At 39.3% G+C, this 18,036-nt stretch overlaps 1 protein-coding gene across 1 annotated transcript in view; it reads right to left on the bottom strand.

Annotated features, from left to right (window-relative positions):
* LOC124159670 overlaps nt 1-18,036 on the bottom strand; it is a 309,866-nt gene that overhangs the window by 216,731 nt on the left and 75,099 nt on the right. The window contains exon 2 of the mRNA XM_046535577.1: nt 11,293-11,345. Coding sequence (XP_046391533.1) covers nt 11,293-11,345 — 53 coding nt within the window. The remainder of the gene's footprint in view (nt 1-11,292; nt 11,346-18,036) is intronic.

Below are 18,036 nucleotides of genomic sequence, written 5' to 3'. Positions count from 1 at the left end.
GAAAGCTGGCGAAAAAATAATGGGAGACTTTAATGCTCGAAAAAGTGATGAGCAAACTTGTTTCCCGGTCAGCCCAGTTCGTGATCGCCCGGTCCATTCCCGTAGCGGTAGGTGACCACCCGTGATGTGTGTCAGAGAGGGAAAAGATTCGGGAGAAAGCTGAGAGGGACACAGAGATGACGGGCCCCCTCAATCCACCCCCCTCCCCCCAGACAAGGAAGAGCATTCCCGAATTCCGACGGTGATATTATGTCGCCCCCCGTGACGACGAAATCAGATGTCGCCGTGTCCGCTTGGGTCGCCCTCTTTTGACGTCGCCGCGAACCTGCACGCGGAGGGTTTTACGAAACTAGCAGCGCACCCACGACAGATCACCCACGCAAAGATTTCCATGCTCTCGGAATGCCTTCTTCGAGCCAAGTTTCTCGGATGTGTAATCACTGGCTGCCGCCGCCCTTGGCATGGACACATATGGGTCCCTGGGCGCGTGGTACATTCCAATTACACCACCGAGTACGCGCGAAAATTATCATATTCATGCCTTTTTGATGTTTTGCTAGCATAGTGAAATAAAGCATGGGATATTGGGAAAATTTTGATAAATTACACTACTGAAGATTTAGGATACTTGTACTTTCCCCTTAATTTATCACTCCCGCCTTGGTTTCAACAAAATATACGTTATAATAACGATTTTCTAACACTACTCTGCACTTAGGCTGATGAAAACTCTCGCAAGCAAAAGGGATTAGTGAGTTACACCCTTTTAACAACAAAAAATGCATAATGCATAAATGAAAAAAAGTGAAAATGAATATTCACTTTTTCCCTAACTGCCTACCCTACATTATTCTAATCCCATATCTTTAGGTAGTGTCCAAATCGACGCCTAACCATCCAGGCTACCCAGTAAGGCCTTTTTAGCTACTAGCCATCACGCCTCAGCGCTCTAGAACAATTTATTACGGTGTATCTCCAATAAATTACCCTCTTGAACTACTGAGACCTTAAGGAGCATGTCGTTCTCAGGGCACCGCCTTCAACATGACGACATCCGAACGAGAGACTAGAACACATTTTTTGACCCACCCTCCCTTCCCGCTCACGGGAGTAAAACGACCCCTGAAGGCGAATCGACCACGATTCGAAAGATGAATATTCTCGGAACGGTTGAATGGGGTAACCCACGGAAGGGCTCGTATCATTAGTCACCGGCTTCGAGTGCTGGCGGTGCTCATTACCCTTGGAAGGGAGCATGGATGCATCGACCATCATTATATGGAGCTGGGGATCGCGGGGGTTCGAATGAAGGTGCTCGGGCAAGAAGGAGATCGACAAAGGCTAGGGCGGGTGGGAGGAACATGCATGCCTAAGAAGAGGAATCAGCTCTCCCCACCGGGGTTGTTGGCCGAAGGTAATGGGATGGAAGAAAGGAAGGAAGGAAGCAGTGGTGCGCTCTATAAGGTGGTCGTGGAAGAGGAGAAAAAAGATCGCTTCCATCTACGGAGGGGAGACTGGGGAGTTGAAGACGGGAGGTTTCTATCTGCAGACGGAAGGATGGCCACGGATACGTGGTCGCTGACTCAGGGGCTGCAGCACGCCGAGCTGAAGATCCATCGAGATTCATGGATGAAGGTATGCTGATTCAAATAATATCCAATCGATGCAGACATACGGTTAGGGTTCTTAGATCCTAATTAAAAATTTAAACCCGAAATAAGAACGCCAAAAATTAACTTGAAATGCAAATCTGACAGCAATGTTCACTGTATTGTTATCAAAGCCAGAATGAATGCTTATTTTTTGTAAATAAAATCCTTAGAGTAGCGAAAATGTAGTAATAACTAAATATAAAATTGTAAACTCTGTAAACAATAAAGTAATACATTTATAAATATAAAGTATATATAATAACGAAGCTTGAACGTCGTACACCGTATTGGATACTGAGTCGATTATTACCCACTGTCAATTGTCGCTGGCTGCCGATCATCGATTTCCATTATCAATGGATATAATGGGATACCATTTAATTCAAAAGGAACTTCTCTTCGAATAAAACAACAATGGAATTTTAAACGCTCATCATTTTCATACCATTGTAATGTTCTATAATAAAAAATAGGAATTAGAAGTATCCCAAGACCCAAAATGCGTATTCACTCTTTCTATTACTGCCTACGCTACCTCAGTGACGGCCAGTGACCACATTACTTGGGCCATTTTATCATCGTAAGAATTTGATGGTCATTGTTTTGCAATTATAATTGATGCTCGATTTTAAATGGCCTCCTACATCTACGGTACTCAATTTTCGATGTTTGCGAATAATTGATGTAGTTCGATTGTCAATTGCTGTCGTGCATCCTCAGTGATTTCATGGGTAAAGGTGGTGATCCTCGATTTTCGATGGTCTTCCTGATTATCGTATTCTCGAAACATCGTGATTCTTGATCATCGTCAATTTTCGACCGTCGACTCATATCCTTGATCATTATAATCGAAGCATTGAAGCTCACGTATCATGCCCCTGTGGTCGACTAATTATTCTAACCTCTTAATTTTCGGATCTTGGTATTTCGCTGGCATAGCAATTATAAGGTGGAAGTGTTACCTGTACCATCAAACATTGGCCGAATATAAATAATATTATTCCAAGAAATCGCGGGCGCAAGTAAAGGCACCAACTATCTGGCCGGAAGAAAAAAAAGCTTCTAAAACAACATTAGCTCTCTTTCACGATGATTTCGCGATATAATATAGCAAATTAATGTTTTCCAGATACAATGAACAGTTGCAAAACAGAGTAACCCTTTCGAAAAAAATTGTGAACAAAGTGATATGAAAGAAAAACATAAAATTTGCGCCAAAAATTCCGTGAAACATGATCAGAATACAAAGCAAGAGCCTTTCACTCCAACAGTTTAATTTGTGTCGACAGATAAAACGTAAGCATAAGATATGATCCGATAGTATCTGTGTGTTCTCATAACGGAGCTCCGGCATCTTCCTCTTTCTGATAGCATCTATAAGCATCGGCAACATGCAAAGGAGTCGCGTCGCCAAGAGCCATCTTGATTCACGACCCATCCTTACGCACCTCACGTATTCGCGGGCGCCCTTATCCTCAACAAAGAAGGTGGTGCGGGCGCCATGCGGCCAAGCAGAGGCAACCGAGGAGGTGACTCAATGCGAGATGTAAGTGACTATATCGATGGATTCATGGGGAAGGAGAGTGACATAGAAGGAGACTCGGAAGAGAGCGGTCGTGCGAGAGGAAAAGGAAGTCGAGAGAGAGAAATAAAACGTGGTTAAATGGAATTTTCGAGATGAATAAATACTTCGACACGATGAATATACGACTTCTTCGATGGCTCGATAACCCGAAATATGTTTGAAATCCTTTTACTCATCGGAAAATATGTTAACGACTTTATAGTCTAATGAGAGGGTCGAAGGTTTTACCGTTATTGACTTTGAATAAAAACAATAAGAATCGAAAGGCGAGAGTAAAAATGGCATACCGAGAGAGTACGCTGATTGACGTAGGAGTCGTGTTCCTAATATCTTATCTGTCTTGGGGCGAATCATACACCAGCATGAAAATAAACGTTTTACGACGGCTGATAATCAACACGAATTTTACGTATACAAACAAAAATAATAATCAAATTGTAACAATACGCTAACAATAACAACAACACACTATTCATGTGAATTGACTAATTATTCGCCGTAAAAGAGATCAAAGGTAGAGCAAATCCATTGCGACGAATCAGACAAGCAACATACCCTTCAAAACCTCGTCGTTGGATGCTTTAGAAATGGCTCCCTAAGCGACTCGGATCGAAAAGTAAACAATAAACTATTTCTACTATACCTGAGAAAGCATGACACAATGGCTTTTATTATATGAGGGTTCTCAACTGACACCCTGACCTTCAGCTGAATAACGAGATCATGCCAATGACCCGTAAATGCATTTTTCATTTATGACGACGGAGGTTTTTTTTAACGACCTAGTAACCCTAGAACAAAAGGACTGAGTATAAGGCATAGTCGATGACCACTGCCCTTCGGAAATGAAGTGAATCCCATTATGGCCCACATGGAAAATGCTCTAATCATATTTGATGAGGCAAGTCAGAAAAAATCTCATGACAGCACTAAAGTCGAGGAGAGATAAAACCAACCCTAAAATGCTTAGCCATATTCTCAAAAAAGAACTGTTTCAGTCCATCTCAACATTAAGTAGCTGAAATCAATTAGTTGGTGAAAGAACATAGGATTCTCGACGCCAAAAAATGCATCATTATATGGGTAGCAATGCAATCACAGGAGCATTTTCTATTAAGCAAGCATTGCTCGGTTATGATAACATAATGAGCAGCTAATACATTCTCGAAAGACAATGCGCATTAAGATCTCACAACCATTTATAAGGCCAAAACGATCCTCCACAAAAGCTTTCATTGATTAGAAATCATTCTACGGACACCACGAGTGTAAAAATATATATATTTCGTATCATCGAGCTGATTACAAATATTATATATGTATATGATATCTAATATACCATGACGTTAAGCTTGTTTTCCAAAAAAATACCCCTTAAAGAAGTTAACTCCAAATCAAGGGGAAAGGGAAAAGTAAATTCATTCAGCAGCGATGGAAAATAAATCAAATGAACATTATAAACACCATCTTGCATATCATACTTAGAGAATTGAGAAAATATATTTCGTAGATTTTCACTCAATATCTCTGACTTTCAATATTTTTAACTCCGTCTTTAACATTTAAAGGCAAAGGACAGGATTCATCGATTACTGTTGCAATAAGATAATACTTTTCCCCTTTCTAACGCAGATCTGCGTCTGGGAGAAATTACATTTCAAGACTACCATTTTTAAAAATATGTGAAACTTTTCTAATCAATCATAATTATTGTGGAAGCTAAATATTTCGCCATTAAACTTTATAGCACAAGAGAAAACGTAGTTTAATATTTATAATAATAGTTTAGTAGTTTATATAGAATATTTTCTGAATGGCGCTGAAAATGTGTCCAATTTTGATGTTACATAGAAGCAATATTGGGTTACAATGGGTTCAACCCCCAGCAAAACAACCACGACCTTACGAGATACATGACTACTAGAAAGAAGCAGACACCACTACCATTGATCGATAAATACTGAACTAATATTTTATAAACATTATGAAATGATGATTGAAGAAGTGCGGCACATTTGGTTGAGAAACTGAAATAACCAAAGGAAATACGTCACCCACTCAAGTAAATATAAATGACGATCATGTTGAAAATATTGCGTCATTCTGATTGAATGACGAGGATGAGAGAGGAACGACAGGTGACGAGTGGGCAGAAGAATTTATTGTGAAGGTGGACGAATGAAATGAGAGATTGAGCAAAATTTAATTCGGAAAAAGCGTAGGAGAAGGTCGAGCGGGAGAGAGCTGTGGAAGGGGGGGGGGGGGGAGGAACATGGAAGTTGGCCCCGGCGGAATCGTAAAAGGAAAGAGGCGGATGTAGTCTTGTCAAACGGCATCATCAATCGAAATAACCGGGGGATAATTTTGGCAAAGAGAGATGCGATGATGAATCTCGAATTAAATGTCGTGTACCGAGTGAACTTGCAATAAAATGCAATGGAAAGCTGCGCGATTCGACCAAAACTTCTACGGAGGTACAGAAAGCGTTGAAATTCGTCCGTAAAAATATTGGGGAAAGCATTGCACAGGAAAATAATATATTCTTCTTGTACTTACATCGTCCACTAAGAACACAACGATTGATAAATTATAACTTGAGCTCAAAACAGTGCATGCTGAAAAAGTACCATAGAGGCGGATACATATTATACAAAAGAAAACAATACTGTACTCCATATGAAATTAAATACAATTATTTACCTTCCAGAGGTAAGAGTTTACGAAATAATATTTTTTTTAAATATGTAGAATCTCTGAATTCCCGTGGAACTCTGTTCCATTATGTTATTAAAATACAAAAGAATCTGCGAAATTCGTCAAAAAATGTCATGCGCGTACAGAAGGCGTTGCGTAGTTGTTAAACGAATTAATTAAAGACAGTCGGAGGCTGCACGCTTGGGTAAGATTGCTTGAGCAAATGAGAATAAATATCTTTAAGAGCGACACGGTCAACATCATATTAGAACCCCCCGATCCATGTCTGACAGAAACGATAAATTATGAGAGATATTTTATCGTACCGATATGCATGATAATTCGTTTTTCCCCTGTATAATAAAGACTATAATAAATTCTGCGCGTAATTTTGTGACAGCATTTTCTTTTCATTTGTAAACGGCTGGTGTACTAACGCCCTCATTTTTGATGGAAGAAATAGATCAGCGTACAATCCAGAGTGTATGTTCGAGGAAGACTTCGCCGAATTTCTACTGGTAAAATTGGCAAGTCATCTCGTGAAAGAGATGGCCCCTCATCCATGGGACTAATAGACTTTAAAGAAAATAAAGGAATAAAATAATGCTTGTCGTAACTTCTTATTCTCATCTCGTTTTTTATTTCTTACGTCTGGTTTCCTAGCATCCCCCGCCACACGCCTATTGAGGAGGCTCGATGAATTGTAGTCCATCTGCAGCGACTGAGAAAGCCAAGGAGAGCTGAGAGAGACGAAATGGGGACTTGGGAACGGGTAGGTGAATAGATCTAGTACGTGATTCACCGCCAGGTCTCCAAAGTGAAGGCGAGAAAGTGTGGGGTCAAGAGTCGAAATAATTTAAAAGGGAGCAGGGATAAGTTGTTCAACAAGATTATTCATGGGATAAAGAAAGAGAAAACCTGGTCGACACAATTCGATTCCCCGATTGTTATTCGGTCATAAAGAAGGTGCTTCAACCCACGCATCGAATCATTTGCGTGTATAAGGTTATATTAACAACAAAAGACAGGGTTTCTCCATCTCGGACACGGAAGTAAACGTTAAAATATCTTCAATTAATTAGGTCGACAGAGAAGTATCTACATTGCGCCCAGCGAAACAAATTTATGACGATCCCCAACAATCATAAGAAAACATTTCAGTCTGATGCTAAATACCGCTTTATGTGGAGATCGTGCAATTAATTTATAATATTCACTGTCGTATTCAGTTTCATTTCATTGTCGTATTTCATTTCAGTTATAAGTGGAGTAGCAGTCTGCAAATACTCTCACTTGCCTTAAATTTAACGGGAAACTGATCGCTGCAAAACTTTGACGCTTCGTGAGGAGACTGCAAAGCTCGCCAAAGAACCATAAATAATAATAATCGAATATAAGAATGAAATTAAGTAATGCTACTAAAGAAACAATAAGAGTTTTTTATATTAGTTTGAGAAACTGAATCTTTACTGAAGTAGCATATCTAAATTACGATCTCCAGTACACATACATTTTAGAGAGTATTTTACTCGAATCCTCGAGCCACTACGTACGATTTTTAACAGCGAATGCCAGCAGGGCAGGCCGAAAAAGCATTCTATGCTTCTATCTATTACGCAGACCATGCACACAATTTTTAAAAGACATTATTAGCTCGAGGTTTCCTTTCAAAAATATGAGATCTCCAATTCATATGACTTTGCAAAACAAGTGAACAGTTACACGGAAATTAATGCCTTAATTATGAAAGGCCTTAAACCGCATTTATTTTAAATGAATAATGTACGAGAGGAAAGTGGGGATAGCGCCGATAACCTTCATTAAAGATAGGAATATTTCGGATCGAGATAAAGATGTACATGCTGGTATACGAAACGAATTGTAAGGCACGATATTTACACGCAAAGGCACGATAAGTGACTACGAAACTCTTTTAGCAATCGAAGAACTGGTATATTCATTAGCCATATATTTTCTATCGATAGGTAAGATGTGGTAAGGATGCGACCGGGAAAAATCAACGGTAAAAGTAATTAGGCACGGGTCTTTTGCGCTGATAAAACGACTGATAAATCAACTAATCACACTTATGTGAAGGAATGCGTTTTCTCTCATAGAGACGACTGATCACAGAAATTTTCCTCAGCTACATGGAGCTACTTCGTGACATTTCAAAATGAGGTCTTAAAAGTTTCGCAACGTAAGCGATAACAACACATAAAGTGATCTTTCATGCAACCATTGGGCAGTTGAATATACAGGTGCAGCAAAAAAAAATACTCGAAGAAGAAGCAACAACCCACGTCATTTCTTTTATATCCAAAAGGGCATCACAAAAAAGCATCCCAGGTGTGAAAGGCAACCATGGTAATAAGTAGAATGATTGCAAACAGGGTGCAATAAAGTCAATGAAATTCAGCTCAATGAGAAAAAGAAGAGAGAGTGAGCTTCGTGAGAATTACAAATAACAGAAGGAAATATAAATATGCTTTCATTGTTATCATCAAAAATACGCTTCATCTTGAATTTAAAAGCAGTAGCAATGACCTGTGATCACGTGCAAAAGGATATATACAAATTGAAAGGAGTCTTCTGCGCTTATCTCGTATTCAGAGACTTCGCATTCGATACTATCAAACTGAAACACGGGCATGAGGACGCAGAAGATGTGGTACAAAAGCTCGGTGGAATAAAGAGGATAGATCCTATTACTTTGCAATTGAAGGCGGGATAAATCCATCAGGTAGAGTTTGATAGTTAAATTGTCGTTTAGAAATAATTTGGGGAATTGCAGGAGATACTTTTGGGGAGATAAGACAAATAAAATGGGAATTGTGCGAAAAGCAAAATATGATTGGTAGCAGTAAAAATCGATATTTCATATAAATAATATCGTTTCATACATAGATAGGATTAAGGAAAGAGCCTAAGCAATTTTCCTCAAACATAGATGATTAAAGGAGGGTTGTACCCCTTCCACGAGTAATATATATACGTCCTTGTAACCCAGTTTTGCTTCTTAGCAACATCAAAAATGTGTGCATTTCATTTCATCCTGAAAAATTAGTCACTTTTTGTTGTAAAATTCAAGGCTCGAGTACGAAACTTCCATTATAGTTACGACTGATTTGAAAATTTTAACATTTTATGAATTGAAAAATCGTCAAATAAAATTTCCAAGAAGCAGCATCCGGTTAGAAATGAATGTAGAGTATTCAAAATGCGGAAAGCCGAGAGGTGTTTATTCGTTCTACTCGCCGGGAAAGTGTTTAATCATTCAGTGGCCCAAGAACTTTAGAAGAAGAATTGAAAATGATAACACTACTTTCACGTAAAGAGTAATGCAAGAACTTTGCCCCTAAATCAACCCGCATTGAAAACCATCACGAGGAAAATGATGCTGATGGCGAAGGTGTGGAGAGGTGGCAAAAGTGATCCGGGTGTGAATATAGAGTAGAGTGGATGAGATAAAGAGACAAGAGAGGGCGGACAACCGCACCCTCCCCCTTCCCCTCCACCACGGGCGTGACCGTCACCCCCCTCCCTCGGCACCCACGCCCTGCTTCGTGATTCCGCAAAGGGGGGAGAGCGGGGCGGGGCGTGGGCGCCCAAGAATGAGGGCAGAGCACACACAGTCGCTCTCTCCCCCTCCCTCCTGGAGTGCGGAGGAAGGGCCTTAACGCCGGGGTGCGAACGTGGGCGCTCGAGGAAGGACGACCGGCTCCGAGTCGAGGAGTGGGGGAACGTTGGGGAAGAGCGGCTCCCCTCACGAGAAGACAATGAGGCCAGAAGATGAGCCCTCTGACAGAAATTTCTTCCTTCATGTGTGTCCATTGGGTATCCTTAAACTTTTTTGACGGAATTTATGAAGAGTTTCTTAAAATATAGAAACTATTTTCGAAGAAATTTTCACAGAATCCCTTATTTTCTATTGTATATTCGACCGAATTTCCTCAGAAGTTGCTGTGTAAGTGTCACGGAATTCCCAAGCAGTTTCTGCAGAGTTCTATAGAATTCCTAAGAATTTTCTGTTAATTTCTTACAATATTTCAAGTTGCACGGTAATTAAAAATTGATTTCTAAAGTTGGGGAAGTGTAGCTCCCCTCCCAAACCAATGAGTCCAGAATACAAGCCCTCTGACAGAAGTTTTCGAAGAACTTCCTTCAAATGTGTCCATAGGGTATTCCTAAACTTTTTTGACGGAATTTCTGAAGAGTTCCTTAAAATATAGAAACTATTTTCGAAGAAATTTCCATTAAGTCCCTTATTTTCCATATAGATTCGACCGAATTTCCTCCAATTGATTGCTAAAGTTGGGGAAGCACAGATCCCCTCACAAGAAGTCAATGAGGCCAGAAGATGAGCCCTCTGACAGAAATTTTCAAAGAACCTCCTTCATGTGTGTCCATCGGGTGTCCCTAAACTTTTTTGACGGAAAATCTGAAGGGTTCCTTAAAAGATAGAGACTATTTTCAAATAGATTTCCACAGAATCCCTAACTATCTGTATAGATTCGACCGAATTTCATCAGCAGTTGCTGTGAAAGTTCCTCGAAATTCCTGTTCCGTATCTGTAGAGATTAATTTCTAAGAACTTTCTGTAAATTCCTTACCATAAGTTTCAAGTTTAACGGTTATTAAAAACTGACTTCCAAAGTTGAGGAAGGGCAGCTCCCCTCACCAGGGACAAATAGGCCAGAACTCTGACGGAAAGTTTTAAAGAACTTCCTTCGACTGTTTCCATCAGGAATCCCTAAATTTTTTTTTACGGAATTTCCATTTTCAAAGAAATTTCCACAGATTTCCTTAGTTTCTGTATAAAGTCAACAGAAATCCCTTGCAATTTCTGTTTAACTATTGTAGTAGTATGTCTACTCTGTAGTAGTTTCTATAGAGTTCCACAGAACTCATTATAAATTTTACGGTTATTAAAAATTGAACTTTATAAACCGAAATATTTTTTCTGAAAACCTTTAAGCGCTATTTAAGATATGACTTCAAATTGTAAATATTAAAACGTTATTTCGGAAAAAAGGTGCTGGATGGTGCCTAACGCATTACCCACTCATTCCCCTGCTTTGACCACTAAATCAACGGATCAAATTAGAGTTGAACTTTCCTAAAATTTCATTAGAAAAGAACATGCGGTTAGGTAGCCTGAGCGCATGTGATTATTGAGCCTGCTTATCCTTCCTAACTCAGTGTTGCTCTTGAACAACATCAAATTTGAAGATCCGAAATTTTAAAAATATGATTATTTACAATATTACGTATTTTCTTAGGGCAGTGAGGAGAACTCAGAATAATATTAATTTATGAATTCAATGAAAGTTGCATATGACGTAGAAGATTGGTACTTACGTTTGACATGAGCCATATCCACAATATTAGCGAAGCCAGGATCTTCATTTTAGCTGTAAAGGAAGAAAAAATATTTATTAAAACTTGCACATTTTTCCTAAAAAAATCAGCATAAATCCACTCTTAAATTAAAAAAATAAATGTGAATTTCTAACTTGGAAATCGAATTTTTATGGTAATCCTAAGCTGTAGAGCGATGACTAAGAAAAAATTGGAGTCATTCATTATTTAAAATATCTTATTTAGGACAAAAATGGGTACCCAATGCATTAGAAGCACATACATGAGTTAGCACAAGAGCGTACGTGAGCTTCCAATTTCGAATTCGAATGGGTAATTTGGTAAAAAAAATATTGTTAATTACCTTCTTATACGACATTAGAGATCAGGTTTCATACGAAGAAGCAGAAATGGATAAAAAACTAAAAATAAAATTCATTTCTGACTAAAATGCGGAGCACATTGCAGGGAATTTCCTTGGTGTTGACCAACAGACGGTGATTTATGCTCTCCTCCGAAGGATGTCAAAATTAAAAATGCTCGACCACCGCAAATAAGCGAAAGGTGAAAGTATTCCGAGAAGAGTTGGGCAAGCGATGAGTGGTCTTCCTACTTTTGGGTTCCTGACACGTAAAGTGCCGCGAAATCAGAGAGGGAGAGATTCTGCTCATCCTCTTAAAACACCAATCACTTTTGCGCGGACCAACGCGGTCGGTTGTGGATCAAAAGGAGATTGTAATTAAGGTTTCCTGACTGTCAGCCTGTCACTCAGAACGAAGAAATCCATCGCTGAATTACGGTTCCGGATTACGGAGAGAAATCTCGTATCTCACGAGTGTTTTGACCGACCATCCTAAAACAAGTTTGCGAGATACCCACTCGGCCAAGATGCAGGTCACAAATCATTTGAATCACCCCTTCTCGTTACCAATATCTCCGTAGATTGGCCACGCGGCGCTGGGCACCAACGATACGGATCATAATGTTCGTGAGGCGAACAGGCCACAGATGAATTTTTAGGGCAAATCAAAAGGACGGTAAACTTGGTCTACCATACGGTAATCAACAGTTTTACTACAAAAATGATACTTATTCTCATTATGATAATGGATTTTATGAAAATATTTAAGATTGGACAACCGTTTTATACAGGACTTTTTAGAAAATACTATAGCCCAGGATACATATACTTTTGCGTATAGCATTGAGCATTTTTTTAACAAAATGAATAAAAAAAATCAGCATTTTTAAAAGCCAAAATTTGGAAGTCGTTTTGATGTTTAAAAAAATGCGGGCTAAAAAATTGTTATAACATCAAAATATTCGTGATATACGAGATTTCTATCTGTACTCAGAACTGTGATCCAGTGATGAATTTCTTCGTTCTGAGTGACAGTCAGGAAACCTTAATTACAATCTTCTTTGATCGACAAGTGACACTGTTTAGTTATAGGGCTATCAGTAACCAATCACAAAGTCATATCGTTCCTAAAATGTCAAAAACAGACATATCCACATCAAGTCTAGGGCGTGTTAACAAAAAAACTATTTATTCGCGACGTCACGATCGTAGAAACACCTGTGAATACATTTTTCGCAAAGGGAAGTCTCTCAATGGAAAGATCTTCTTTGGGTGACGCGGACACATTTTTCCCCATTCATTCTTATGTTTTTTTTCTTCTATTCACGAGCCTCCTCCACGTCGACGTGAATTATTCCCGTTTAAGGTTGCCGGTGTCGAAATAGCAGGTATCTAGGTTACGGCTCCTCCGATTCATTTACGCGCAAAGCCTTTTCTTCTTCAGCAGCGTTGCGACACCCACAAATGGTTGCTGCAGCCGAAGACTCCAAGCTCCATCTTTCCTTGCATCCGCTTCGCCTCCAGCGTGGGCGTCGCTGACGTGGTCCAAGTTTTGCCGTAGTTTCCCCTTCGCTGATTGGCTTATTCGGTGGAGATGAAAACAGTTAAGGCCATGTGCGCCAGTTGAGGAATAAGGCCAAGACAATAGGGATAGAGGATCAATAGCCAATACTAACTGGAAACACGATCGCGTAATTTACCGAAAAAATCTAAAAAGCATGCACTTATTATTCAACTTGATCGTTGAATATAACCAAAAAGCTTTCATTTTTCAATATATTTCATGACGCTGATAGATTATTCACCAAGATTAATAGATTCCGATACCACGTGACAAGATTTTTTTGTGGTACAAAAGCTCAGACTTTCAATATGGGCGGAAAATAGAATATTTCGACTATAAGAGAAGAATAACTATCGATGTTTTAAAAATATTAAGTAGTTTTGTTCCTCAGTCATCATTTTTATATGCCTGAAATGGTTTTGCATCCCTACTGTACATCATTTTAGATTTTTAAGATGGATATGGAAATTATTATTACAATTACCGTTGGATCACTCACTCAATGAATCAACCGTAAGGTTAGTTCGCACAGGTGAACGCTTAGGATCCTTCGGTCAGAAGCCAAGGTCTTCATTCACTAAAATGTCGCAATTAATGGAAATAAAATCAATCAATAGATACAGCCGTTGTCGGCATCTTTACCGGCAATTAGTTTCTTACAAGATTCATTCATGCCTTGAGTAATCAATGTCTAGTCGTCTTGGAACGGATGACGAAGCTTAATGATTTCGAAGAAAGAGAGAAAATACGGTCAGGGGATCATAACGGCTGACCCTGTTTATCCTCCTCCTTCGTCCTTGCGCCTTTAGAGACCATGTCATTAGAGTTTACTCAATTCAAAGGAAAGCACTGTACAACGTATGATTTTAATTTAAACCGAGTGGTCTCTTCTCTCCGACGAATGACATCAAATTCGATGCTTATTTTTCTTCTGTATTAGGGCAATAAAAGTAGATTTTTCAATCTCCTTACACATTGAGGATTTCCAAAGGAGCACCTCAGAATTACCCTAAATATTAGGCTACTAACGTACGTCTGATCATGAAAGAATCCATTCACGACAAGGCTAAAAAAAATACAAATTTAACGAGGAATGAGCTTGTTTCATACTCAAAACAGATGAAACCGTGGAAACGAAAACCAAATATGTCAGCAGCAATCACCAATGATGATTGAAGCCGTCTCCAATTGAGGACACCAACTGAGAGTTTCCAATCACACCGAAACGAGATTGGGACAGAAGATAAAATGCCAAGATCCATGAATGATGGCAGAAATACTCGGTCATCTCTTCAACCGTCGCATCCATTGAAGACGTGTCCAATGAAAGCTTACTTTGGCTGGGAAAATAACGCTGAGGCCTACATAGCCCTGCAATGGACCAAATTCACGATTCGCAGGCTACCGAACCGGGAGGTATATCTCTTTTTATTAAGGCGTGACCGAAACAAGGCCGCCAATGACTCGTACGTTTAATTGGGAGAATGTGCGGGGGTGAAAGGTATTATGGACGACAAGAATTTCTCCCAACCCACCAGCCCACTCTCCTTATTGTGGCAACATAAATTTTCACCGGCATCTTTTAATCTGACCAACCGTATCTGATCTGTTATTTCGACGTCCGCCGTTGTTTTCCCCTGCGGCCGGTGGCGGGCGGCGCGGCGTGGCCAATCAGAAGCGACTCGGCGACAGGGAGCCTGCTCGCTTTTTCGTTCGAACCTCTCACTTCCTTTCGATTTACCCCCGCAATAACATTTTGTTGAGGTCATTTCATTTTGAAACCAGTACCTACTCACTTTCATGTCGACTCCCGGAACACACAAATCTCTTGATTGCTTCCCTTTGGAAAGGCTGCGAATATATATACCCCACTCCAGGCCTGATATCTTTGAGTTGCGATAGATTTCTCACATATAAAGTGTCCCAGTAATTGAAAATTCGGACCGGAAACCGCTATGGCAATACAAGTAACATGTATAACTTAAAATATGAGCATTGAATAGGCATAAAATTAATTATGAATAATCTGGAGAGAAACATATCGAAAGCTACGCTATAGAAACGACGTGACGTAGCATGAAAGCTCTTGCTTGAGTATTTATCATGCCTTCTTCTTCAAAATGGAAATTCTATTATAAATTAAAAGCATTTTGGCTGATACTAGAATACCACCAAAAAGTAACCAACATTCGATCGATAATTAACACTCAAGAGGAACAAGGCCTTAACAAAACGATTAGTTTCTCATTTTATTCCAAGTGCCAAAAATGTACAGAAGGTGAAAATTAAAATTATTCACAATTATTATGTTAAAAATCTATGCGAGTAGTTTATTATTGTTCTTCAGCACTGAGTGTACCAGCCGAATATTTGTTCTAACATAGCAAGGATACAGCCTAAATATTAAGCGTTACGAAAAAAGCATTTCGTATTAATGAATCACGTTTCAATTGTAAACAAAGGAAAGTCACAAGATGGCAACCACTCTCTGTGTGTTAAGGGAACACAACTGCACGCAAGTGCAGAAGACTGAAAATGATGGCTGTCAGCTGAGTGATGGTTGAAAATGGGCATATTTCTCCGCTGTAATTAGACATTGGAAATCCCGTTGACCGTTTCGAATACATGACCAACTTCCTCAGGCGTCGAGATAGATCGTGACTTAACTGGGTAATAATCAACGCTTCCTTTTCTTGGAATTAGGAAATTTAGATCATTCCTGAATAAGGAGCCACTCCATCTCCATCGCAGAGTGCCATTTGAGGGTCAAGCAACCTGGTGCATTTTAGGAAAAGGTTTCGTCCTTACCACAGAATGAAACGTTAAGGTCTCACGCAGATGATTCGGTGGAGAAATCTATCCATAAGTGTTTCAAATCTCGCTCAGCTCCTTCTACGGTTATCACCATCGAGTTCCCAGTCAAAGTGCATGCGAAACAAGTTCGATCATATAGTTTTAATGTGAATTTTGATGATTGGTGAAAATATATAACGACGCTCATTATTGCCTACGAGCAACCAAGGAGGGTGGTTTAAAAGCTATTTCGGCTAATTAACCGTAGTCGAATGTTCGGTGATAATTTTTTCGAAATTTATTTTCTACTTATTTCGGCGATATTTACGTCGAAATAGTTTTAAATATATGAAAAATATTATTCAAACAGAAATGTTTTACCCAAAATAGAGAAATAAATTAAACTAAAATATCCACTGAAAAATCTTTACACAATGGAGCAAGTAGTCACAATTACTGGGCCAATATAAATAAAATGCTAATGGCTTAGTATCATATTTCCTTGTGTAAATAAAAAAGTAAGTACTAGTTGGGAAGTAATTTTCTATGGGAATAACTTTTAAGATTTCGTACAAAAGGATTTGACGAACAGAAGAATGAGATGTAAAAACGTAAAAAAGGAGCCCCAGCGCTAAGTAAAAAACGCAATTACATCAAAAAAATATATTACTAGAGGAAGGATAAGAGGTTGAGGAAAATCGACACGAAAATTCTACCTCTAAGCTGATATTCTCGAGAAGCACATTCGTCATTCACGTTTACCTTCTGAAGCTAGCCCAATCGTCCATTTTTCGGTTAGTCACGCAACAATGTTTCAATTCAGATGAAATTCGCCCGTTTGAGAAAGAGGAATCGCCTCGTTGGACCAATTTCCTATCGAAACGGAGGCTAGCGTGCGCCAAACAGGAAAAGGAAAACGGTTGACTTTCCATTATTCATGTATTTCGATATTCCGGCCTGATGAATAACAAATGATCCAACTTTGTCATGATGCTACGAAAAATGGTTTCGCAGTACCGTGACCAGTTCTTGCTAGACGATGTATTAGAAGGCCAAGTGATGCGGTGATTTTTTTGGTTATGTTAAAAACGATTCAAATGGGCAGTGAAAACGCAATTTTTTCAGACGCTGCCAACAAAAGAAATGTTGCTTATGTAATTCCATAAAAAATCATGGAAATTGAAACTAAATTTCCATTTCACTCCGAGGTACAGGTCTTAAAATTAGATCCAAAACGATAGACTTACATTTCAGGTTTAAGTAATTAAATCTGCAAATAGAAATATATACTTTCTCGTCGGCTCATTAGGTTTCATCACATTCTCCAGCATAGTTTTAAGCTCGGCAGATAATCATTATTTACGAGTCATGTCATAAACGCAGATTCAACGTGATATTTCTGAGTGTAACATTCTCTTGACTAATAACTATTCCCTGTAGCCAACCTCAGAGGGAGATGACAATATCCTGCTTTATGCACCGTTACTAGACCCAACCTCCCGTGGTTTCCACATTCAAAAGGTCACCGCACAGAGTTCTGAGTGACGCATTCACCTTGACCAGCTTGCTGCAATATCTTCGTACAGCACACAATCCTATTTTTAAAAACTTTTCCCAGAACAAAGCTAACGCCATCACGATTCCACCCTAAGAAAATGGGCAAAAAGGCAATCTAGGGCAACAATTACACCCACGTCAGACATAAGTCCACTGCTGCAATACTGCTTTAATACCGAGAATTACGTCAGGTTGAGAAGCTGCTTGAAAAACTTAGAAGTTCCAGAAAATTTTAGTCGAATTCTGTAAAGTTGCAACCGATCGGGCCGCCAAAACACGCGTAGCATGGAGCAGCTTTCGTGAATGCAAACCTTAAATCAGGATATATACAATAAAAATTCTGACTGTGGGACAAACAAAGTTACTGCATTAATTTATCGTGCAGCGAAGCCATCGAATTACGCCGCAAAGTTTTGATTTTACGGCAGAGCTACTTTCATTTTAAGTATTAAAAAAAAAGGAATTATTG

The sequence above is a fragment of the Ischnura elegans genome, chromosome 5 (assembly GCF_921293095.1).
Source record: "Ischnura elegans chromosome 5, ioIscEleg1.1, whole genome shotgun sequence".
Taxonomy (NCBI): domain Eukaryota; kingdom Metazoa; phylum Arthropoda; class Insecta; order Odonata; family Coenagrionidae; genus Ischnura; species Ischnura elegans.
Note: the sequence above shows the minus strand (reverse complement) of the source record. Positions and strands in the feature narration are given on the sequence as shown.